Below are 25613 nucleotides of genomic sequence, written 5' to 3' on the forward strand. Positions count from 1 at the left end.
AAAGAGAAGCATAGAAAGGATATATTAGATTGTTAATATTAGTTGGCTTAGCGATAAGAATTCATACTGTAAAGATATGTCCTTTTTTCCCATGTATATACATTATGGTATAGGGTAACCTTCTGTAACAAAGATTCTTAAATACAGTGGTATAAATAAGATAGAAATTCATTTGCTTCTCATGTAACACTCTGACTAGTTCATGCTGATGGGGCAAGTTAGTGTTTTGTGGTCTTTCCGGGAGACATGCACACAGGCACACACTCACCTTACTTGCTCTGCTTTGTTTGCATTGGCAATCTGAGTTCCATCCAGCCGTATCAGAAGTTCATAGGAAGAGAGAAGGAAAGAAAGTCCAAGCAAACAATTCTTTTTTCCATGTGAGGCCAGAGTTGGATACATCACTTTAACTTTCAGTCTTTTGTCTAGGAATTAGTTTATCATAGCTAGCTATATAAGGTAGATAGGAAAGTAGAGTCTGTGTCTAGGTGGTCTTTTCTTCAGCTACAACTCTATTACTGTAGAAAACGTAAAAATCAGATTTTAGGAGAAACCAGTTTGTCACAATATACTTATGTATTTAAAAATATTTTATATGTATTACTATTCTAATTTATATTATACTTAACTTTATATAAATTATCCAGTTTCTCCAGATCACAGTTTTCTTATTTTTCAAGTTGCCTTTTTCCTTGTAATTTTTTATATCTATCACTGGTTACAGAAATTTCCCCAAAAGCAGATTCTATACTGTTTGCTCTTATTTTTTTCCCTGTGATATCTTATTGTGACATGAGTAGTAGATATATAATAAATGTTGATACATGTAGATTAACTTGCTCAGAATATCAACAGTGTTAAAACCTCACAGCAAATGGTGGCAAACTTTTTCGGTAGAGAGCCAGAGATAAAATATTTAGACTTTGTGGATCACATAGTTTCCATTGCAACCACTTGCCTCCATTGTTGTACCATGAAAACAACCATATGTAAACACTGCTGTGTTCAAATAAAACTTTATTTACAAAAATAGGTGGTAGGCCAGTTAGACCTGTAGGTCATAGTTTGCTGAGACAGCATTATAGGATGGATACATGCTCTAGATAGAAATAGAAATCATCTTAGATTTGTGGAGCTGCATCGTTACAGGATATGAAAGTAGAAGATAGGTAGGTAGGTTACTGCTTGGGGTTAGGATGCAGTACAACTTCTCTAATGTTTATTAATTACACATTATCTTCTCTGTATTCTCATATTAAAAAAGAATAATGAGCACAATGATGATAATGCACCTTCTTGAGTGGCAGATATTGCATTAAGCAATATCACATTTGTAGCTCATGACAGTCATACAAATTAGGTTATATTATCACCATTTTACAAACAAGGAAACTAAAACTTTGAGAGCTAATGTAGGTTACTCAAGGTGAAAGTAGACTTGGTACTTGAACTTGCAAGATTCTTTGCTGACTCGATAGTTGTAAAAGTGAGGGTTCTGTAAGACTTGAATAGCAAGATAAGAGTCAGTCTTACTAGGTTTCTTTCACAGCATAATGGTACAGATTAGAGCTATATGGAAGTGGGCTAAAGAAGTTGGAACCTCTGTTTTGCATTAACTTCATCAGCTTCAGCTTTATTATGTTTCATTTGCCCTGCTCTCTTAAAAGCCTGCTTTCCCTGAATTGTTTTACTACCTTTTTACTTTACCTTTTATTCCTGCTAAACTTGATCAAATAGGAAGATCAAATATATCCTTCATAAAGTCTTTCTGTATCATAGAACTCTCCCAATATCATTCATCTGCCTCCTGTGGCAGTTTTTTATTGGAACTTTGGTTTATAGTAGGCATTATGTACTAGGCTTAGTTTTTCCTACTACCTTTTCTCCTTCTCCTCCTGGTCCTTCCTTTTCCTCCTTCTCTTCCCCTTCCCTTGATATATAATAAACTTCTCATGCATACACTTGTGAAATCACTGCAGTCAAGATAGTGAACATTTCTTTGACTTCCAAAAGTTTCCTCATGCCCTTCGCAATTCACCATCTCTCCAACCTGACCCAATGCAACCGCGTGACCTGCTTTCTGTCACTAAGCTGTTTTGCATTTTCTGAAATTTTATATTAATGGTTCATACCATATGCATTAATTTTGGTCTTATTTGATTCAGCATAAAATTTTGAGATTCATCTTTGTACATATTAGTGATTCATTTCTTTTTATTGCTGTGCAGAATTCCATGGTATGGATGAACCACATTTTTAAAATTCATTCATCTGTTGATGGACATTTAGATAATTTCCAGTTTTTGACTGTTGCCAATAAAATTATTAATCTGTTGCCATAATAAAATTATTATGCCTGTATTTGTATACAAGATGGTTTTATTTTAAGCTGAGTAAATATTTGACAGTGAATGGTCTGAATCACATGGTAAGTAAATATTTAACTTTTTAAGAAACTGACAGACCATTTCTATGTGGATGTATCAATATATATTCCCATCCCGAAATGTGATAGATCCATTTTTCCACATCCTCACAATCACTTGGTATTATCTGTATCTTAACCATTAGCCAATTAAATTAATGTTTGGTGGTATCTTGTATATCTTTGGCAATAATGATATTGAACATCTTTTCTTGTGCTTACTGGCCATTTGTATATCTTTGAAACGTCTGTTCAGATTTTTGCATTCATTTTTGTTTGGTATGTTTCTCAAGTTATTATTGTATTCTGAGCATTCTTTATATATTCAAGATACAAAGATCAGATATGTACTTGTTTGATATATGTGTTGTGAATATTTTATCTCAGTCTGTGGCTTGCCCTTTCATTTTCTTAACTGTATCCTTTGAAGAAAATTTTAAATTTTGAAGACATACAACTTGTCAATATTTTCATGATTTATGTTTTCTGTGTATTAAGAATCTGTTGACCTACCTCATGGTAACAGACTTTTCTCCTGTATTTTATTTTAATCTTTAAAACATTAGTTTAATTTTTAGTTTTTTTTCCTCATTGTTCAAATACATTGTCTCCATTTTCCTGCCCCAGCTTTCCCCTGCCCCACCCTCAGTCCTTCCCCACTTTGGCTTAGTCCATGAGTCCTTTAAACATGTTCCTTGGCTTGACCCTTCCCCTTTTTTTCCTCCATTACTGCCCTCCCTCCTCCCTTCAAGTTACTCTTGGTTTGTTTTTTCTTTCGATGTTACTGGTTATATTTTTCTTGCCTGCTTGTTTTGTTGATTAGGTTCCACTTACAGGTGAGATCTTATGGTATTTGTCCTTCGCCCCCTGGCTTATTTCACTTAGCATATGCTTTCCAGTTCCATCCATGCTATTGCGAAGGGTAGGAGTTCCTTTTTTTCTGCTGCATAGCATTCCACTGTGTAAATGTACCATAGATTTTTCCATCCACTCACTTATTGATGGGCACTTAGGTTGCTTCCAACACTTGGCTGTTGTAAATTGTGCTGCTATGAACATTGCAGTACATAGGTTCTTTTGAATTTGTGTTTCAGGATTCTTAGGGTATAATCCCAGCAGTGGAATTGCTAGGTCAAAAGACAATTCCATATTTAGCTTTTTGAGGAAATTCCAAACTGTTTTCCACAGTGGCTGCACCAGTCTGCATTCCCACCAACAGTGTACTAGGGTTCCCTTTTCTCTACAATCTCACCAGCACTAGCTGTTTGTTGATTTGTTTATGATGGCCATTCTGACCCATGTGAAGTGGTATGTCATTGTGGTTTTAACTTGCATCTCTCTGATGGCTAGTGATGCTGCGCATCCTTCCATATGTCTCTGGGCCCTAGATCATACCCTTTGCCCATTTGTAAATTGGATATTTGTCTCCCTGGAGTGGAGTTGTGTGAGCTCTTTATGTATTTTGGAGATCAAACCCTTGTGTTAGGTAACATTGGCAAACATATTTTCCCATACAGTTGGCGCCCTTTTCATTTTGCTGATGTTTTCTTTACATGTGCAGAAACTTCTTATTTTGATGAAGTCCCATTTCTTTATTCTTTCCTTTATGCCCCTTGCTCTAGGGGACATATTGATGAAAATACTGCTACATGGAATATCTGAGAGTTTCCTACCTATGTTCTCCTCTAGGACTTTTATGGTGTCACAACTTATATTTAAGTCTTTTATCCATCTTGAGTTTATTTTTGTGTATGGTGTAAGTTGGTGGTTGAATTTCATTTTTCTGAACTTAGCTGTCCAGCTCTCCCAACACCATTTGTTGTAGAGGCTATTTTTATTCCATTTTATGCTTCTTCCTGCTTTGTCAAATACTAATTGACCATAGAGACTTGGGTTCTGGGCTCTCTATTCTGTTCCATTGTTCTGTGTGTCTGTTCTTATGCCAGTACCAGACTGTTTTGATAACAGTGGCCTTATAATATAGTTTGATGTCAGGTATTGTGATCCCTCCTACTTTATTCTTCTTTCTCAAAATTACTGCAGTTATTCAAGGTCGCTTTGGGTTCCATATGACTTTTTGAAATGTTTGTTCTACATCTGTGAAATACATCATTGGTATTTTAATAGGGATTGCATTAAATCTATAATTTGCTTTTAGGAGTATGGACATTTTGATCATGTTAATTCTTCCAGTCCATGAACGCAGTTTATACTTCCATTTATTTGTGTCTTCCTTAATTTTTTCTTCAGTATTGTGTAGTTTTCTGAGTCCAGGTCTTTTACTTCATTGGTTAGGTTTATTCCTAGGTACTTAATTTTTCTTTTTGCTATAGCAAATGGGATTTCCCCCTGATTTCTGATTCTGATATTTCATTTTTGGTATACAAAAATGCATTTGATTTATGACTATTGACTTTGTATCCCATTGCTTGACAAATTTTCTTACTAGGTCGAGTAGTTTTTTGTTGGAGTCTATAGGGATTTCTATGTACAGTATCATGTCATCTATAAAACAATGGCAGTTTTACTTCTCCTTTCCAGTTTGGATGCCTTTTATTTGTTTTTCTTGTCTGGTCACTGTGGCTAGGACTTCCAGTACTATGTTGAATCGATGGGGTAAAAGCAGAGAACCTTGTCTTGTTCAAATCTTAGTGGGAAAGCTTTTAGTTTTTGCCCTTTGAGTATGATGTTGGCTGTAGGTTTATCATATATGGCCTTTATTATGTTGAGGTATACCTCCTTTACTCTCACTTTGCTGACTGTTTTTATCATAAATGGGTGCTGTACTTTATTAAATGCTTTTTCTGCATCTATTGGTATAATCATGTGATTTTTGTATTTCCTTTTGTTTATGTGATATATTATGTTTATTGATTTGCAAGTATTGAACCAACCTTGCATCCCTGGGATGAATCCCACTTGATCATGGTGGATGATCTTTTTAATGTATTGTGGGATGTGGTTTGCCAATATTTTGTTTTGGATTCTAACCTCTTTGTTCATCAGCGATATTTGTCTGTAGTTTTCTTTCTTGTATTATCTGGTTTTGGGACTAGGATGATATTGGCCTCATAAAAAGAGTTTGGGAGTCTTCCACCTTCTTGGATTTTTCGAATACTCTGAGAAGGACAAGGGATAGCTCTTCCTTAAATGTTTTATCAATATTTCCTGTGAAACTGTCTGGTCCAGCGCTTTTGTGTGCCAGGAGTTTGTTGATTACTGCTTTAATTTCACCATTTGTTACTGGTCTGTTCAGGCTTTCTGCTGCTTCTTCATTCCATGCTGGAAGGTTATATTTTTCTAAAAATTTGTCTATTTTATCGAGGCTTTCAAATTTCTTGGCATATAATTGTTCAGAGTGATTTCTTATGATCCCTTGTATTTCTGTGGTATCAGTTGTAATTTCTCCTCTTTCATTTCTGATATTATTTATTTGAGTCCTTTCCCTTTTTTTCTTGATGAGTGTGCTTAAAGGCTCATTGATTTTGGTGTTCTTTTGAAAGAACCAGCTCCTGGATTTTCTGATCCTTTGAGTCATTCTTTTAGCCCCTACGTCATTCAGTTCTGCTCTGATCTTGATTATTTCTTTCCTTCTACTTGCTCTGGGCTTTGTTTCTTGTTGTTTCTCCAGTTCTTGAAGCTGTAGGGTTAGGTTGTTTATTTGAAATGTTTCTGTCTTTTACAGGTAGGCCTGTATTGCTATGAACTTCCCTCTCAGGACTTCCTTCTTTGTACCCCATAGGTTTGGACTGTTGTGTGTTCATTTTCATTTGTTTCCAGAAACTTTTTGATTTCTTCTTTGATCTCATTATTTACCCATTCATTGTTGAATAGCGTGCAATTCAGTCTCCATGAGTTTGAATGTTTTTAAGTTTTTTCCTTGAGGTTGGTTTCTAGTTTCAGGCCCTTGTGGTTTGTGAAATGCTTGTTATGATTTCAGTGTTCTTGAATTTATTGAGGCTTGTTTTTTGTCCTGTCATGTGGTCTATCTTTGAAAATGTTCCACGTGCATTTGAAAACAATATCTATTTTGCTTCTTTGGGGTGAAAGAGTCTATGTATACCAGTTAAGTCCATTTGATCTAATGCATTGTTCATTGCCACAATATCCTTTGTGGTATTTTGTTTGAAAGATCTATCCTTTGTTGACAGTGGGGTGTTAAAATCCCCTACTGTCAGTGTGTTGCTGTTTATATCTTTCTTGAAGTCCTCCAAGATTTTATATTTGGGTGCTCCCATGTTGGGTGCATATAGGTTTACAATGTTTATGCCCTTTGATGGATTCTTCCTTTGAGTATTATGAAGTGTCCTTTTGGGTCTCTTTTTATGGCCTTTGTTTTGAAATCTATTTTGTCTAATACAAGTATTATTATCCTGGCTTTTTTTCCTGTCCATTTGCTTGGAACATTTTTTCCTATCTCTTTACTTTCGGTGTGTAGGTCCTTTGTTCTGAGGTGGGTCTCTTGTAGGCAGCGTATGTGCAGGTCATGTTTTTTTATCCATTCAGCTACCCTATGTCTTTTGATTGGAGCATTTAATCCATTTACATTTAAAGTTATTATGGATAAGTACTTAATCATTTTTATCCCTTTGTGCCTATGTTCCTCTCTTTGTCAAGTTTTTTCTTCATCTTCTTAAAGCCGTCCCTGTAGCATATCTTGCAGTGCTGGTTTGGTGGAGGTATGTTCTTTTAGCCTTCTTTTGTCTGGGAAACTCCTTATTTTGCCTTCCATTTTAATTGAGAACCTTGCTGGGTAGCGAAGTTTTGGTTTCAAGCCTTTGCTTTTCATTACTTGGAATATTTCTTGCCATTCCCTTCTGGTTTATAGTGTTTCTGTTGAGAAGCCATCTGCTAGCCTTATTGGATCTCCCTTGTACTAATTTAGTTTTGATTGTTTTTTGGTCTTTCATGGGTCCTACCTTCCACCTGGTAGATTGAGGGTCACTCTGCCCACCACGTCTTGTGTGTTTTTGTGCAGGTGCTGCCAGAACATATCCACAAAGCCAAGGAAGCAAACCCACATCCATAAAAATAACTCCCCCCTGCAATCCCACTATCAAATGAACCGGTATTATTGATGTTTTAAGGAGATTAATACTATTATAAGAAAGGAGAGAAATAACCTATTAGTATAAAATCTAATGGCTTTATATGCACAAACTTGATGGACCTGAAAGAACATTTAAAAGCTATGTAGTAAAGAAAATATTACAAATCATGGAGAAGACCCTAGTGGATTTCATTTCAGTAGCCTCTAGTATTTACTGCTGTTTTTTCTTTCTGGATCTGCCTCTGGTGATGTCAGATTTGACCCCATCTTACTTCAGACAGTCTGTTCAAGATTTCCAGGAATTACTGTCTGTGGCTGTCTCCTTCAGGTGTTTATTTAGTTACTTTGCACTCAGCAATCAGGCTTAAGCACCACAGGCAAAGCCCCTTGTGGGGGCGAGGCTATTATTTCCTCTCCGGCTGCTGCTCAAGGGAGTGGTCTTCCTGAGCATGATGGCTGCAGCCATATGGAGAATGAGTCAGCACCAAGATCCCTCTGGCTACTTTCTCATTTCTATCCCCAAAGCCTCAGTCTCATGTCTTCTCAGTGTCTCTAGTCTACTCTGTGCCCCCTTTAGCCAGGGATCTACGTTCTGTTGCTGCCACTCTGTACTCAGCAGTCAGGCTTAATGCACCACAGGTCCAGGATTGAGTCTCTCGTGGGGGTGGGGATATTGTTTCTTTTCAGACTGGTGCAACTCAGGGATGTGGTCTTTCTGAGCACGATGGCTGCTGCTATATGGGGTATGACCCAGCACTGGGATTCCACTGGCTACTCTCTCAGTTCTTTCCCCAAAGACTCTTTCCCCAGTCTCTCCTCAGGCATGTCTAGCCTGTTCTGCCCCCACCTTTGCTGGAGCCCGGGGTAAGTGGCTGCAAATGAAAATTTATACGTTGGCCTTTTAAACTGCTCTTTTTATTTCCAGCTGCCCATCTCTGGCAGAGAGCAGCCCTGCCACTTTTTGCAGCTGGCTGTTATCTTTGTACTCTTTGGGCTCTGGTACTGTAGGGTGGGGATCCCTGCTTTTGGTTTTGACCCCACTCTTCTCACAGGGATCCAACTGGCCACTTAAATATCCCTCTGGGGCTGCTGCCTTGGGTGTCCATCCAGCCTTCTCGAGTCTCCACTGCACTCCTTACCAGTGAGGTTGTCCTAAAGCTGAATCTTCTGTCGTTCAAGGTTATAAGGCTTCTCTCTCGCTATGTTCAGTTGTTTGATCCAGGTGATTTCTCCATAATTTAGTTGTAGTTCCAGATTGGTCTTTGGAGGAGGTCAGTGTGACTTCCATTCACTCCTTTACCATCTTGCCCCTCCTTCTTCTATATTTTCTACTACTATGTCTTATACTTTTAGGTTTTACATTCAGGTTTGTGATTGAACTAGAATTAATTTTTGTGCATGGTATGAGTTAGGGTTGGGGCTTATTTTCTTTTATTCTGAAATGGATATATCACTGTTCTACCCTACATTGAAAAGACATTTATCCCCATTGAATTGACTTAGCAGTCACTACCTTCTTAAGTTTACATTTAGAGTTTTATTGCTATGTCAAGTTCATATTTTTGTTGTTGTTGTCACTTTGAATTGAAGGAGATGAGTAATCTTGCATTGTTCTTGCTAGGTCATAGGAAACTGGTAATAAATTTCTACTGATAATAGAAATTAAATTTGTAACTGACTTACTGTTCTCCAATTCAATTTGATAATCATTTTATTTTTAGGTGTTACACATAACATTGCATTACTTCGAGAGGTGATAATCAACTCACGCTTTGTAAAAGGAGACTTCAACACTAAATTTCTTTCTGATGAATATCCTGATGGCTTTAAAGGTTTGTATGCATTAAGTTATTTTAGTATTTTAAAGTTATTATTTTTATACTTATTGTAATATACACTTTTTTCTGTATTTTGAAATTGACACCTTTAGCTTATATTATACTTGACTTAATAACATATTTAGAGTGTCCTAGACTATGGTTAATTAGATTTTGAGTATTCGTGAGTAATTCATGAATGTAATAATTGTAATAATATGTAACTTCATTGAGTGAGGAATTAAACTATGTGGAATGTTGTGCTAGTCCAGTTTTGAAGCAAAACACATAGGCAGAGCATTAGCCTATCTGATTTTCCGATTTCTGAAAGGCAATTCAGATTTATATTCTTCGCTGGTATGGGTATATGCAGGAACTCTTCTTTAATAATTAAAACTATATACTTATGAAAATTAGCACTGAAAATTTCAGAATTCCAAATATTATTCCTATTAATCAAAATGAAATGTCTAACAAGAAGGAAGTTTGTATTCTAAAATATTGGTTTTGTATAAAATAATGAGTGGAATATAAAATTCAGTACTGCAAAGTTATTCATATTTCCAGGTAGTAGAAAAATTGCTCAAGTGAGAGACAGAGAAAACCCATTAGTGAGCTTTGAAAACATGGCTAATGTGATATTAATAAAGTAACAGGGGAAAATGGAGACAACTGTACTTGAACAATTTAAAAAAAAAGAAAGCAATAGGACTTACAAGAGACTTAATAGACATGTCACTTGTGGAAGCAAAAAGCATTTATGTATATTTCTAATGAACTTGGGGATATAAGAAGATTCGATGTTCTCTCACAAATATCAAGTGTTCTTTATATCCATTTAAAGTGTATTAGTAGATAAAATGTCTTAGTCATTTTAGAAACTGTAGATAGATTCAGGTCAACTTCATGTAGCTGAATTAGTGAATACATTTACAAAGCAATTTCTTACCTCAATTTACAATACAGAATTTTCATAAGACTAAATAGAGATTAGTGATTTAATTGTTCTTTCAAAACATTAGTGTTACAGGATTTTATTATTAGTACCAAATGAAATGAGGAATGTATTTTATTTGGGAACTTAAGTAAGACTAATGAATTATCAGGTCCTTTTCCCTGAACTTTTAAGTTTTTATACATATATAATACAATATTAATATGCAGTTTTATACTTGCGTGATTATTTTGTTAACATACATTGTTTTCATGACTCCAGGAACCACTTATGTTACTGCTTTATATTGTATCCCTAGTAACTACACAAACTCTAAGTTCAACCAGGACTTCCAGATGCTTTTCTGTGTGCCTGACTAATGCCTCTGTGAAGGTGATATAACATGAAACAGTAGTGATAAGAACACAAGTCAAAACTTCAGGGAACCTTTAGAACAAACATATTGTATATGTACATGGGTTCCTGTATATACATACACACATTTATATATGTGTCTGTATATATGCATATATGACACATACAATTACCATAGAGAAGAAAATGGGGGATTAAAAATTTCTCATTGGAGTTGATTGCTATGTGTTATACATTTAGCAATAATGTCCCGCATTTCTAAGGGAACTCAGAAATTTACCTAGCACCTACTACTGCAATTTTCTGTGATAAACTTAATATATTAAATTTTTTTGGTAGGAAATTATCAGCACTGACAATATAATTTTGTTTGTTATGCTTATGTAAGGCAGGAACACAATTTTTAAACTCTTACATGTTATTAGAATGGCTGTTAGCACCTTTTAACCTCAGCTTTCATTTTACATGTGAGGAAAGCAAGGCACAGAGAGATTAATGCTAAAAAGCCAATAATATGAATTTAGAGCTTTCAACTTTACCTATAGTATTCATTCAATTGTGCTAAGATTCAAAGTCATAAATCACAAAAGTTTCCCAGAGTATGCTATATGTTGTCATATTGCTTGTAAGGACTTTAAAGTACACACCTTATTTACCATTCTTCATGTCTACCTCTTATTTTCTCATATTAATTTTGTGTCAGTTCTTTCTTCTCTGAATAGCTACTATCTCTTGTTCTTTATCTTCAGATTACTCTTATTTCTTTTCTCCCAGAACAGATCTTAGATATATTAAACTGTGTCATTTTGATTTTTTGATATATGTGCCTGAAAGAGCAGCAGGAAGTGGCAACTGCAGTTAATCCAGGATCTTCTCCATATGTTTGAGGCTGGGTCATTTTGCCCCTTTGGGATTACTCATATGCTTTCCATCTGTCCAGCTATCCTAGGCACTATGCATTGGCAAGTGCCTATTTTTATAAAATGCATAGAAATTTTTCTACTATATATGTTTAATACCCCAAGTTTATTTGTAGACTAGGGCCCTGTTACTGAAGGTTCTTAGACAGAACTTTGAAATGATTGTGTCTAAATTTTAAAAATAGTATACACAAGAATTTCTTCTTCATGTCAATTTATTAGATTCTCATGTTATAAAGCTATTTTCCTTTGATTCAGAAAAATAAGTGGAAAATGGGTACAAAGGAATTTTGATTTTGAAATAAAGGGAAAATGAGAAAAAAGGTATTTTAAGAAACTATTTCATTTTAGGAACATTTCAGTTGGCCTGTAATAAACGTTTTAGATTTATTTCTCTGCTGCATTACTACCCTTCAGTCACCTGCCTAATCAAAAGAAGTGATCAAAATTATCTTTCTCTTCTGAAAAGTTACAGAATTTTTATAGAAATTTGACTCAATATAAGAATACCATTGTTTTTCACTGAATTTAGTCAAATAGTTTTTGTTTTGTTTTGTTTTTTACCTTTACTTTTAAGAAGGGTATTATGATATATGGACTGAAGTGTGGCCATTAAAAGTCCAGTCATTAAAATTATTCAACAAATAATAAACCTATGCTCTAGAAGAAAATCAAAGACAAATAATACATTTTCCCTGCTCTTAAGGAGCTTACATCACAAGATAAATAAACATGTGAAGAGCTAACTAATTACAGGACAGAATAAAATAAGTGCTAAGTAAAAATACAAGCAAAGTATCTTGAGAGTAAAGAAAAAAGAAACCAATTCTGATTTAGGGAATCAAGGCTGACTTCAAAGGACAAGGAAGCATTTAGACTGTTGAAACACCTTTTTGAGGACTCTGTTCCATAGGCTCCTATGGCCTCTATATGTCTTGGGACAGCCACTGTGCCCATCTCCTCCTAATCCATTCTCTTTGGTAGTTCAAAGCTAGCCTTAATAAAAGTATTTACAATAAGGAAATAGGCAGATGCTGCACACTGGAACATTACTGGGCTTTCCCTTCCCTTCCGTTTCATGAAACACTGCACCTTTCAGTTTCATAAAGCACCTCCCTGTATAAAAATGTGTTGCAGGTCTGGAAAGTATCTGTATTCTAATTATGAATATTTTGTAGTCATTTCTATTTTAAGTGATTTTTAAAAACATGTTCAAATCGTCTCTTTCAAATGATTTCAAATAACTGATGATTTTTTCTTTTGTGAATTTTACAAGTAGCATCTTCTTGCTGATCATTCAGCTTTCAGATTGCCAATGCTGTACCATTTAGCACTCTATTATCTGTGTATAGTACTTTGGTAAATAAATAATGTTAGAAATTGTGGTAAGATTACAGCTCTTAAGGGGACATATTGAACTGCAGACCCTGAAATATCAAATCCTGCCTTGACTCACACACTTCTTAACGAATTATGCAAATACACCAGATTACTCTGCTGCCCAAGACTCAGCCAGACCAGGTAGCCTCCCTAAGCCTTGTTAGGCTAGAACACTGCCCCAGGTCCACTATATTATGGTAGGAATTAAAGAAAGGAGGAGAGAGAGAGATTAGTTGGCAGAGATTGGAATTCAAGCCCTGACTACATACAAGAATATCACACCTTTATTTTCCTTTAATTATTCATATTATAGAACATGGCGTAGGCAGTGTTCTTGTCCACCAATACCCCTTTTCCACCTTTCCTTTATCCTCTCCTTAGTAGTAGAATTGGGGGTGAGGAATGATAAGGAGAAGGAGATGGAGGAGCCTTAAGTTTTTCCTAGAGATCTGAGTATTATTTTATTTGTAATTGTTTCATTCAGTGCATGACTAATATTTCTTTTTCTTCTGAAATTAGACAATAAACTTCCAGTGAGAATTGTTGTTTTTGTTTTTTTTTTAAAATTTAAACAATCTTGCTCTCTCTCATTCCCGCTGCAAGCTCCAATGTCTGGTACAATATTTAGCTCCATAGTAGATGCTTGACAACATACTTGTTGTAACGATTCATAATTCTAAAAGACAGAAGCACAGATATTAATATTATGTGTGTATCTTGATTGTTTTATTGGTTGATTGATTTCCCTCAGGACACAAGTTAACAGAGAATGAGAGAAACCAGCTATTGGCCATAGCATCATCATTGTTTGTGGCATCCCAATTAAGAGCACAACATTTTCAAGAACATGAAAATTCAAGGTATGTTAGATTATTTAAAATAGAATACATGAACAGAAAAATATTGATTATCTAATCTATGTAGGAAATTGTTAATTAATGATCTGACTGACCACAGTTGTGTAAGTTCTTTTGAGTATTTGGAGAAGTATGATAAAGTCACACTGCTTAAAAATCGTATTGCTTCTGTTTGTACAAATGAATTTTTTTATTTGAAAAGAAAAAAAAGGATGTTTGCCCCTTTAATTTGGACATTATCAGAGGTAAGAAGATACTCTGAATTACAGGAAATCTGTTCAAGTAATTTATATTTATTAGTTTTGTTTTATTTGTTAATCTTGAAAAAGGTTTTGAGAATTATTATAGTACTAAAATTTAGGAATGAATCTTAACAGTTTAAGATATGTATGTGAAACTCATTTATGAAGATATAAAAGGGAGTTAACACCAGGTTGAGTCAGTTATTTGTGAGCCCTAAGTATACGTTTTAGCTTCGTAGTGACCTAAGTGGAAGGGAAAAAATGCTTTATTCAAAGGCAAATAAAACAAAATCTTTGTGCATTAATGCTTCTGATAGAATTTTTTATTATGAATGTTTGTGTACTTGCTGGAGTAATTCTACTTTAGCAAGTATAATTCTCTTCTTGCTAAAGTGATGCTGTTGATAAAATTGTGTTCAGTTTCTTCCTTTCCCTTTGCTTTTCCACAAGAGGAAGAACAAAGATAAAAAGAAAAAAAGCTGGTAGGGGACAAAGCAGCTCTGAAGAGCACTGAAGAGTTGAGAAACTCACGTTACCCCTGAAGAATTAGGCAAAAGAAAAGCTAAATTTGGTTTAGGCTAATGTGGTTTTACTCATTAAATCTTGGAGTAATTGGTACTCTTCATTTGTTCTCATTCTCAAGAGAAAGTAGAGGAAGCTTAATGAACAACTTTTTCTTGAAGTTATGATTGAGTAGATATCAAAGGAGAAATTAGAGAATATAGAATATCAGTAAATTACTGAATGACTGAAAGGAAGAGGAAAATGGTCAATAAAGATATGAATCTGGTTGGTTTCCCCCCGCTGCCGGAGTTGTATTGTCTGGTGTGGTAGCCACTAACCATGTGTGCTTATTTGAATTAAAATTAAGTTAAAAACTTAATTTCTCAGTCATATCTCAATGTCAATATTAAGGTAGTCACTAGCCACATTTCTGTTTCCAGTGCTCTATAGCCATTGCTGTATTGTGGCTAGTGGCGGATGCTTGGGTGATAGGAAGAACCTTTGCATCACTGCAGTTCTATTTCCATCAAGCTCTGATGGATAGTGCTGTTTTGGAAGGATACAAACATGTGAAGGAGAGAGCCTAGGTTTTGTTTTAAAATGAAAACCATACCTTGTATTATTTTTTAATTCTTTTGGTAAATACAGTTTTCATATCGTGTGTACATTACTTTCAGATGTTATTTGGGCCGTGATTATTTCAGAAGTTCTGAGTGTAGCTAATGATGAACTGGTTTGATTTTTAGAAATGTATTAAGTTCTTTTCATGAACATGGACAACAGTGTGGTGATTGTGAGGCCAGGGAGAGGAGTATAAGAGGACTAAATGGTAATAGAAAAAATACAATAAAAATTTTTAAATAAAAGAGGGAAAAATAAAAATTAAAACTTAAGAAATGTATTTAGCTGGGGTTGTTGCGAGAAGCTGTGTTTGGCTTCAGTGAATTTTTTTTGAAGACTCTGCATTTGCCAGTTTCATGGTGGGCGATTTACAAGTGTACCTGCCCACAACTCTATGAGTGTTAGCAGTTTCTGATCAAAAACAGCATGAACCCCATGTCCCACTCCCTCTATTCACCTGCTCTTGCCCCAGCAACTTTTTTTTTTCGTTTGTTTCCCTGGATCAGGAAGTCCTCAAAGGGAAATGTTTTGCAGGTGTGGAAGAGATGAAACAAACAAACAAAAAATATGTAGAAGCACTAAAAGACATCAGTATCAATGAGTTCAGAAACTGTTTTGAGCAGTGGAAAAAAGTCTCAATAGATGTATCAAATCGAGAGTACTTTGAAGGTGACTGAAGTTTAAATATGAAGAATAAATACACATCTTTTTATAATTAAATTCTGGGTTTTTTTTGGGTCTCCCCCAGTGTAAGGTGGGGGTAAAAGTAGATTTACAGTTGTGAGTACATGAAACAGAGGTAATAAAGCTATTGTAATAATCATAACCTGTGTGTCTTTTTCTTTACAAACAACTGAAAACCTACCTTTTCCCTACCCTGTATACTTTATATAATGAGAGTCATACTGGAAATGTACTTCAAATTCTTTTTTTTTTTTTTTTTACTAGATATTATGTTGTGACTGTATCTTCTCTTTATTCACTCGGCTTTGGAGACATATTTTTCTTAAAGAATTTAAAACATGCAAAATAAATCTTTGCCCTTGAAAAAGCATCATCAAGAAGATTATAAAACAAGATAGCAAATGGCAGAATGTATTCAGAGATACCCAATAAAGGATGCGAATCTATAAAATGTAAATAATTCTTACTATTCAAAAATAAGTCAAACAACTGAATTAAAAATTTTTGGCATAGACTCTTTTTCAAAGAAGTTATATCAATGGCAAGTAAATTCTTGAAAAGATGTCCAGCATCATCAATCTGTAGGGTAATACCAGTTAAACTCCCAATGCCATACTACTACAGGCCATTACAATAATATATATCAATTAGTGAGTAGATAAATAAATGTGGTATATCCATGCAATAGAATACTGTTTATCCATTAAAAAGAATGAAGTACTGATGCATACATCAACATATATCAGTCTAAAAAGAATATCATGCTAAAAAAAAGAAACCAGCTAAAGAAGACTGTATATGATTCATTTATTTGAAATTTCTAGGAAAGCCAAAAGTATAAAGATAGAAAGATTAGTGGTTGCCTGTGTGTGGATATTGATGTCCCAGAATTACAGTTTTATACAGTATATGTATGCTTCAAACCATAATGCAATAGTTATTTTAAATGCATTAGTCTCTTAAATTATGTGGAAAACAGAACAGAATTTCAAACCAAAGTCACAGTAATACTAACTTTTAGTCTAATAATTTTTTAAATGTATAGGTTCCTTAAATCATGCAGAGTTAGATACTGTTGTTACTAGCTGTTATAACTGTGCATATATTTATCTTCATTGAGATACTTATTTTATCATGTTGCCTCTTGGTATTGTCTAGTGTCTTTTCATTTCAACCTGCAGAACTCCCTTTAGTAGTTCTTGCAGAGCAGGTCTATTTGTCACAGACTCCCTGAGCCTTTGGTTGTATGGGAATTTCTTAATTTCTCCCTGACTTTTGAAGGATAGTTTTGCTGAATTTAGGGTCTTGGTTGACCGTTTTTTTCTTTTACCACTTTGAACATATCAGCCCACTGCCTGTGCCTCCGAAGTTCCTTTTTTTAAAAAAAATTTAAATTATATTTCTATTGTTTATGTTATTATAGTTGTCCCATTTTTTCCTCCTCTACCCAGACCGCCCCCCCCCCCATTAATTCAGGCAATCCCCACACCATTTTCCATGTCCATGAATCATGCATATGTATTCTTTGGCTACTATATTCCCTATGCTGTACTATACATCCTCATGACTATTCTGTAAGAACCAATTTGTACTTCTTAATCCCTTCACCTTTCTAGCCCACCCCCCAGACTCGCCTCCTATCTCACAACCATTAAAGCGTTTTCTGGATCTATGATCCTGGTTTTGTTCTGCTTGTTCATTTATTTTGTTTTTTAGGTTCAGTTATTTGTAGATGTGAATTTATTGCCATCTTATTGTTCATATATTTGATCTCCTTCTTAAAGAAGATCCTTTAACATTTCATATAATACTGGTTTGGTGGTGATGTGCTCCTTTACTCTTTTTTCTTGTCTGAGACGCTCTTTATTGACCTTCAGTTCTAAATGATAGCTTTGTTGGGTAGAGTAATCTTGTTTGTAGGTCCTCCCTTTTCATCACTGAAGAATTTTTGTCAATTCCTTGTAGCCTGTAAAGTTTCTTTTGAGAAATCAGCTGACAATATGGGAGCTCCCTTGTAGATAACTCACTGCTTTTCTCTTGCTGCTTTTAAGACTCTCTCTTTGTCTTTAACCTTCAGGATTTTAGTTATGATGTGTCTTGGAGTGGGCCTTGTTTGGAATTCTGTGTTTCCTAGACTTGTATATCTGTTTCCTTCACCAAGTTAGGGAAGTTTTCTGTAATTATTTTTTAAAATAGGTTTTCAATTTCTTGCTCTCTTCTCCTTCCAGCTCCCCCATGAAGCAAATGTTGGTATGCTTGAAGATGTCCCAGAGACTCCTTACACTACCCTCATGTTTTTGGATTTTTTTTTTTTTTTTTGCTGTTCTGATCGGGTATTTTTTGCTTCCTTATATTCCAAACTGCTGTTTTGATTATCAGCTTCATCACTCTACTATTGATTCTCTGTAAACTGTTCCTCATTTCAATTAGTGTATCCTTCATTTCTGATTGGCTTTTTTAAGGTTTTCATGTCTTTTTTTTTTTTTTTATGTTGTTGAAGTTCTAAGTTCATCTCCTCTTCCGCTAAGTCGATTGAGCATCTTTGTACCAGTAATTTGTACTCTGCATTTGGTAGATTGCTTGTCTCCATTTTGTTTAATTTTCTTTTTTTTTCCTGGAGTTTTGTTCTGTTCTTTCATTTGGGCCATGTTTCTTTGTCTCCTCATTTTGGCAGCCTCCCTGTGTTTGTTTCTATATATTAATTAGAGCTGTTAGAACTCCCTGGCTTGGTACAGTGGCCTAATGTAGTAGGTGTCCTGTAAGGTCCAGCGGCATTGCCTCTTCTATTACCCAAGCTGGGTACTTGAGGTATGCCCACCATGTTGGCTGTGTACATTTTCCTCTTGTAGTTGGGCCTTGGTTGCTGTTGGCATGCCAGTGGGAGGGATTTACCCAGGCCGATCATCTGCAAGAACTGGCTGTGACCACTGACCACCAATCTCTTACCACCATGGAGGATCAGCTGTGCAGTGGCCCACTCAACAGAGCAAGATTTAGTTGAACAGGGCTCTTTTGCCTATTGAGTCTGCCCCTTAAATGTGTCACTTGTCAAGGTGGTTGGCTGGTGGTACTGTGATTGGTTGTACCTGTCCACTGGGTGCGCAGGTTCTGGGGCCTCCTGGGAGATGTAGGCCAACATCAGCCACCACCTGTGTTCTGTCCAGGGCCACCCAGTATAAGCTACAATGTGATCTGCAGATGACTGCTACTTGTGCCACACTTGTAGGTGCCCGAGCAAGGCCAAGCTGTGAATCAGGGCCAGCCGCTGCTAGTGCCAGGCCTGGGGCCACTTAGTGAGATATGAGGGACATGCTGAGGCTAGATACTGCTTGTGTGAGAGATTTTATGAAAATCTGAAGCATGAGCCGTGACAAACCATTTGTATGGAAAAGCCACTGGAAACAGCTTTGGTGGGCCTGAATGTTGGGTGGGGCTGTGCCTCACGGCATTACCAGGTTGGGGCAAACATTGTGAGCCAGGTTGATGGAGTCTCATTTGTGGTGCTCACCTTCTGGCTCTGTGGAGGCAGGTCTCAGAAAAGGAACAATGGCCTCTGCCAACATTTCTGTCTGGGAGAATCCTGCACTCCCCATTCCCCTGCTTTTACTTTAATGCCAGATACTTAAGTTCCTGACCATATACCTCTGGTGTCTTTCAAGCTGCTGCCCTCATGCTCGATCTCAAGGGGAGTGAGTCCGAGTAAGCCCTGCATGGGCCCTTTAAGAGGAATTACCTGGCACTCCAGAAGTTTCTGTCTTCTACTGCTTTAATTCCCAATGATTTTTAGAGTCAGAAGTTACTCTGTGGGAACTTCTCTTCCTGGCACTGGAATCCTGGGCTGGGAGACCTGGTGTGGGGCTGGGACCCCTCACTCCTGAGATATTCATCCCAATTTTTATCTGCTACATGTGGGTGTGGGATCATCCTGTTCCATGTTCTCTGACTCCTACCAGTCTTGATGTGGTTGCTTCTTTAATGTGTGGTTTTATGACTTCATTCAGCTCGATTTCTGATGGTTCTGAATGGTGGTGGTTTTGTTGCTTAGTTGTAATTTTTATGTAGTTGCATCAGGGGTGAATCATGTTTACGTAGGCCACCATCTTGACCAGGAGTTTTTATTCAAAGCTCCAGGTGAGGAATCTACTGCTAATCTTACTGAGAATTTCTTGTATGTGATGATTCACTTCTCTGTTGCTACTTGCAAGATTTTTTCTTAGTCTTTTGAAAGTTTGATCATAATGTGTCTTGGTGTGAGTCTCTGAGTTCATCATACTTGCAGATCGTTGAGTTATTTATGTCTTTCATCAAATTGGGAAAGTTTTCAGCCATTAGTTCTCCCGATACTCTCTCTGGCTTTTTTTCTCCCTTCTTGTGGGACTCCCACAATGCATGTGTTGATCTGCTTGATGGTGTCACACAAGGACTTGTTCACTTTCCTTCAGTCTTTCATACTTCTGTTGTTCAGACTTGGTAGTTTCTATTGTTCTATCTTTAAGTTGGCTTATTGTCTCTTTTGCCTGCTTAATTATGCCTTAGAATCCCTTTAGTTAGTTTTTTATTGTACTTTTAGTTCAGTTGTACTTTTCCAGCTCCAGAATTTTTAAAAATTTCTTTTTAGGTTTTCTACCTGTTGATTGATATTTTCATTTTGTTTACACATTGTTTCCTTGACTTTTTACATGTCTCTTTATAGTTCTTTGATCATCTTTAAGACAGTTATTTTAAATATTTGTCTTGTATATTTGGTCTTTTTAGGGGTAGTATTTTTCTTGATTTTGTGTATGCCATACTTTCCTATTTCATTTTATGACTTATAACTTCATTTGAATACTGGACGTTTGAATCTAGTAATGAGGTCACCCTGGACATCATCTTCTTTCTCCTCCCCAGGGTTTACTGTTTTTTTGTTACTTTTTAAATTTGCTTATTTGACTGTTGTAAGCTATCTCTATGCCAAAGATCAGCCTGAGGTGTAAATATAAAGTCTTTTCAGGTTTTCTTGAGCCCTTCCCTAAGCATATTGTCATTTTCTAATTTGCCTGATATGTACAGTTGTTTTCAAATGTCTTAGTGTTTAATGTCTGACTCTGGGAAGGAGAAAAAGCAAAAAAATGAAGGAGGATGGAAAAGGGGGCACTGGCCTTTTAAATCCCCTATAACTCACTTCAGTGGGCAAAGGTGGTAGGGTGGGGGTATAAAATAATAAAGGCTACTCACTTTTATCTTTACCTTCTGTGATTAGAAGCAGCTATCAACAATCAACTATCAAATATTTGGAGGATGTGGATTTTTTGTTTCTACTCTAGCTTCCACACACTGTTTGCAAGCTGCTTCAGGAATAAGTACACAACTCTCAGCAATGTGTCTGGAGGTGTGGGAATGGGTGGCTGCTACTGTGCTACCAGCTGAAATTGACTGCAGTTTACCATCTCTATCTCCCCTTGAAAGTTGCAAACCTTCAACTAGATTCCACAGTTACAAAATACTTGTATCAGACAGATTCTGCTAATGCAGTTGTCAGTTTAGGATGACAGACTCCTGATGCTTCCTTCTCCACCATTGTCCCAGGATCCTTCTCCTCTGATACCAGCGTTGAACTCATAACACTTTAAAGGTTCCAAATATTATGCTAATAAAATATGTAGGCCAAAAGGTTAGTTATGTATATAATTGTGCACGTATTATCTATATAACAAACATTTATTTTTGGTTAGTTTATTTTCTATTAAACTTATTTATTCAGTGGGCCAGTTTATTGTAAAATTGGTATCACACATAACAACAGAGACCTATAATATTTAGGCAAATATGTTGGTCTTATTTTTTGCTTGTTCACAGAAGAGGTCCCTGACACCAAAGCTAATGGAAGGAGGTTAAATCTTCACATTTTGGCTTCAGAATCATGTTTTCATTATTGGCTTGGGAATGTAGTCTAATTGCCAGCCTCCAGGTGTGGCTTCATATTGCTCTGTCATGGGTGTATTCATACAATGTTTATGCTTCCAAACCCAGTAGCCTGCAGCCCTTCCTTTGTGTTGCTTGTTTTGGCTACTGATTTTATTTTTGCAGTTTCTCTATGGATTTCACTCTTTCATCATTTATGACTTGGAAAAAGACATTAATAGTACATACACATAGTATTTGGATAGTAAAAAGATAGCAGTGCATTTTAGAAAAAAGTTAATGTTAGAAACAATAGCAGTTTTTCTTAGACTGACTATATATAAATTTGGTTAACATAATTAAGGTTTTACATAAATACATGCTAATTTACCATGGAGTTATTTTTCTTTATAATTATTCTTTTCTTAAACACTTTTATTGATAGAAATGTATGATTAAAAGTTGTGTTAAGTCTTGGCCAGTGACTCAGTTGGTTGGAGCATTGTCCCGTACACCAAAAGTTTGTGGGTTTGATCCCCAGTCAGGGCACATACCTTGGTTGTTGGTTCGGTTCCCAGTGGGGGTGCTTACAGGAGGCAACCAATCAATGTTTCTCTTTCACATCAATGTTTCTCCTCCCCCCATCCCATCTGAAATCAACAAACATATCCTCAGGTAAGGATTAAAAAACAAGTTGTGTTAAACAATTGCTTCATGTTACTTGAAGCTGAAATTATTTTGTTGTCATTGTGGTTTGGTATAACAATTTATTTCACTAAAAATGATTAGAGGAAAAAATAAATAAAACAATTTTGTCTCTTTCAGTAATCTTTTATTTAGTATTGCACAGAGCCTGTTTTTCTTAGGTCCAAATGTTGCTCACAAGTCAGGATTCACCTTTCTGAGGTAGGCCCTACCCTTGCTTTACTCTAGTTCAAGCCCACCTCTGCCATCCCAAGCTTCTCAGGCATTAGTGAGAATGCCACACTGCCCTCTGTAAATGTCTCCACTTCCTCATTTCCCCATTGGCATTTCTGCATCTGTTGCTTTCTTTTGGTAGGTTTTGGAATTATGCAAATTGTCATCCAGCCTTTCTTATGCTTTATCATTTAAACTTTCTAATTTCATGATTTCTGTTAAACTATCTGACTAATTTATTACTTCTAGGGAAAGTATCTGGTGACCAAAGCTGTCTTTCCTAGCAGAGGGCTGATTTGCGTTCCTTGATTACTTCGCTCTTTTGAGAATTTGGCATGGGATGTGGCTCAGACAGCCCTTGACTTCCTTTTAGATATCAGTCCTCTGGGCTAAGCCATGCTGAGGTAAATGTGGGCAATGTTATATTTTCACATATTACATCTATTTTAAAGTTTGACAGTAAATGTTGATTACTTGGTTTTATATAAAAGTAGTTTTTACTGCAGATATGTAGTGAATTACTAGATTTCATTGGCCTCTTTTGCTTGCTTGCTTGCTTCCTTTTTTGTGTGCATTTTCCACCACTCCCCAGAGGATATATTCAAAATTCTGAACACCTTAATCAGCAACATTTAACTCTTCAATCCATTTGGAATTCATTTATGTGTATGCTATGAAATGGGTTTCGTCTTTGTGATTTGGTAGTTTATTTATAAAATATTTCAACCTACTCCTCCCAAAAGTAGTATCTCTTTGTAACTCCAAGGATGGCAAGACAGAAATATTTGTGTCTCACTTAGCTTGGGCCATAAAACAAATTATTATAGATTGGGTGCTTTAAATAACAAGTACTTATTTTTCACAGCTCAGAAGGCTGGAAGGTTCAAGATCAGGGTTGTTGATGAGGTTTTGGTGAGGGTTCTGTACTAAGTTGCAGAAACCTTCTTATGTCCTCATTTGGCAAAAGGGTACAAGCTAGCTCTCTGGCCTTTTCTTAGAAGGGCACCATTCATGAGTACTCCACCCTCATGACCTAATTACACCCTAAACTCCCTTTTCCAAATACCATAACATTGGTCTTTATATTTCAGCCTATGAATCTGGGTGGGGGACGGACACAAACATTCAGTTAGTAACAGTAAGTGAGAGTAAGTGTGTGCTTACTCTCAAGTGTGCGTTTTCTTTCTCCCCGCTCCATCTCTTCCCTTTCCCTCCTTCTCTCACCTCCCCTCTGTCCTCTCTTTCTTTTTGCTGCTTTCCCTTCCCATATTCTCTTTCCTCGTCTTTTCCTCTCTTTCTCACTTGTGTGACTTGAATGCCCACAAGCAAACATACCACACACCTATAAGGAAGTGTGCATATATAAATACATTCTGTGGTATGGTTTTCTCTTTTCTAGACTAAAATTCAGAATTAGAAGTCTAGATTATAGTCATAACTATGTCATTTATTAGTAATGTGACCTTTGGTATATTATATCTTAAGCTTACCTATAATGGGAATAATATATATTCTGTCTTATTTCATAGAGTTTTGTGAGAATAATTGATCCTGTATAATAATGTTTAATACCCATATTCTTTCACCTAATTTTTAATAAAGAAATTAAAAAATGAGTTTTATATTGTGATACAAAACCAAGTAAATACTTTATAGATAAGCTAAGAAGAAAACTATCAAGAGCAAGAAATGACATTTTTGTTAAATTTGTTTATATCAAGTAGCTATAAATATGACAAGAAAGTGGAAACGGGTCAGGTTATCTTCAGTGAAGTAAATAATAAGATGTCTTATAATTCAGCAAATGAGATGCCATCAGAGTTGTTTTTAATATTGTATAGTCAAATAATTTGTTTCTTTGTGGTTTTTTATTTTGCTTTTATTTTTTAAAAAATCTAAGATTGTATCAAATATTTACATATATTATATTTTCACTATTTTATAGTTTTCCTTTATTACATTGACATTTTGTACTTCAAATATATTTTGCAGAGTGACATGAGATTAAGATCTAATTTTGCTTTCTTATATATTTAACCAGTAGAATCAATCCCATCTGTCTTGTCTATCTTTTCCTTATTGATTATTAAATGTCGCATTCATCCTATGAAAAATTCTAAATATATTATGGTCCGTTTCTGGAGTTTTCATTTCTACCATTTTGTCAGTCTATCCTTAAGTTAATAATTTATTTTCTGAAACTTTATTGATGATTATTATTATGGCTGAGCTCTGAAAGCATTTTGATATTGGAATTGGCTTAAAATTATGATAAATTCGCATTGAATTGACATCAAATGTTGAAGATTTAAAAAAAATATGATATGACTGTGTTTATTGAAGCCTCTTTTTGTTTCTGTCATTAAAACTTTATAATTTTTCTTATTGTAAGTCTATGTTTCTTATTTATTCTTAGTTTATATTTTTGTGCTATGATTCTAGATTGTTTATATATTGTTTTATTATGGATCTGATTTTTTTCACATAGTCTAAATGATTATTGATTTGGTAAAAGGGAGCTAATGATATTTGTATTTCTTTTTTTGTTGTGGTAAAAAGCATAAAATTTACCATTTTAACCATTTTTAAGTGTACAGTACATAAATGTTAATTTTATGCACAATGTTGTGCAGTAGATCTCTAGAACTTTATTATCTTGCAGAACTGAATCTCTGTATGCATTGTGTGACTTCCCATTTCCTCCTCTCATAGCCCTTTGCATCTGTTACTGTAATTTCTGTTTCTATAAGTGTGACTATTTTAGTATTTATAGTTCTTTAATTATAGTTTTTCCTAAACTTTAAAAATCCATTATAATAATTTTTTATTTGATTTCAAAAGAGGCAGTCACATGATCTTCTAAATTACTTGGGATGCTTTTGGTTACAGGTAACAGCTACCCTGATTCAAACTGACATAGTTCTCATCTCATGTTGAAAGGGAGGTTCAGAGGACAGGAAGGAGAAGGCTCAATATGTTCACCTGCTGATGCCACTTCTCTGA

At 35.6% G+C, this 25613-nt stretch overlaps 1 protein-coding gene across 4 annotated transcripts in view; it reads left to right on the forward strand.

The window, feature by feature from the left end:
- The window catches only part of PCCA (propionyl-CoA carboxylase subunit alpha), a 409489-nt gene that overhangs the window by 218403 nt on the left and 165473 nt on the right, over window positions 1-25613 (forward strand). For all 4 annotated transcript variants that reach the window (XM_054574346.1, XM_054574344.1, XM_054574345.1 and 1 more), the window contains 2 exons: window positions 9197-9307; window positions 13653-13761. In XM_054574346.1, coding sequence (XP_054430321.1) covers window positions 9197-9307; window positions 13653-13761 — 220 coding nt within the window. The remainder of the gene's footprint in view (window positions 1-9196; window positions 9308-13652; window positions 13762-25613) is intronic.

This window comes from Pteronotus mesoamericanus, unplaced genomic scaffold (genome assembly GCF_021234165.1).
Source record: "Pteronotus mesoamericanus isolate MK-2021 breed Mesoamerican mustached bat unplaced genomic scaffold, CSHL_Meso_final contig_26, whole genome shotgun sequence".
In the NCBI taxonomy this organism is placed as follows: Eukaryota; Metazoa; Chordata; class Mammalia; order Chiroptera; family Mormoopidae; genus Pteronotus; species Pteronotus mesoamericanus.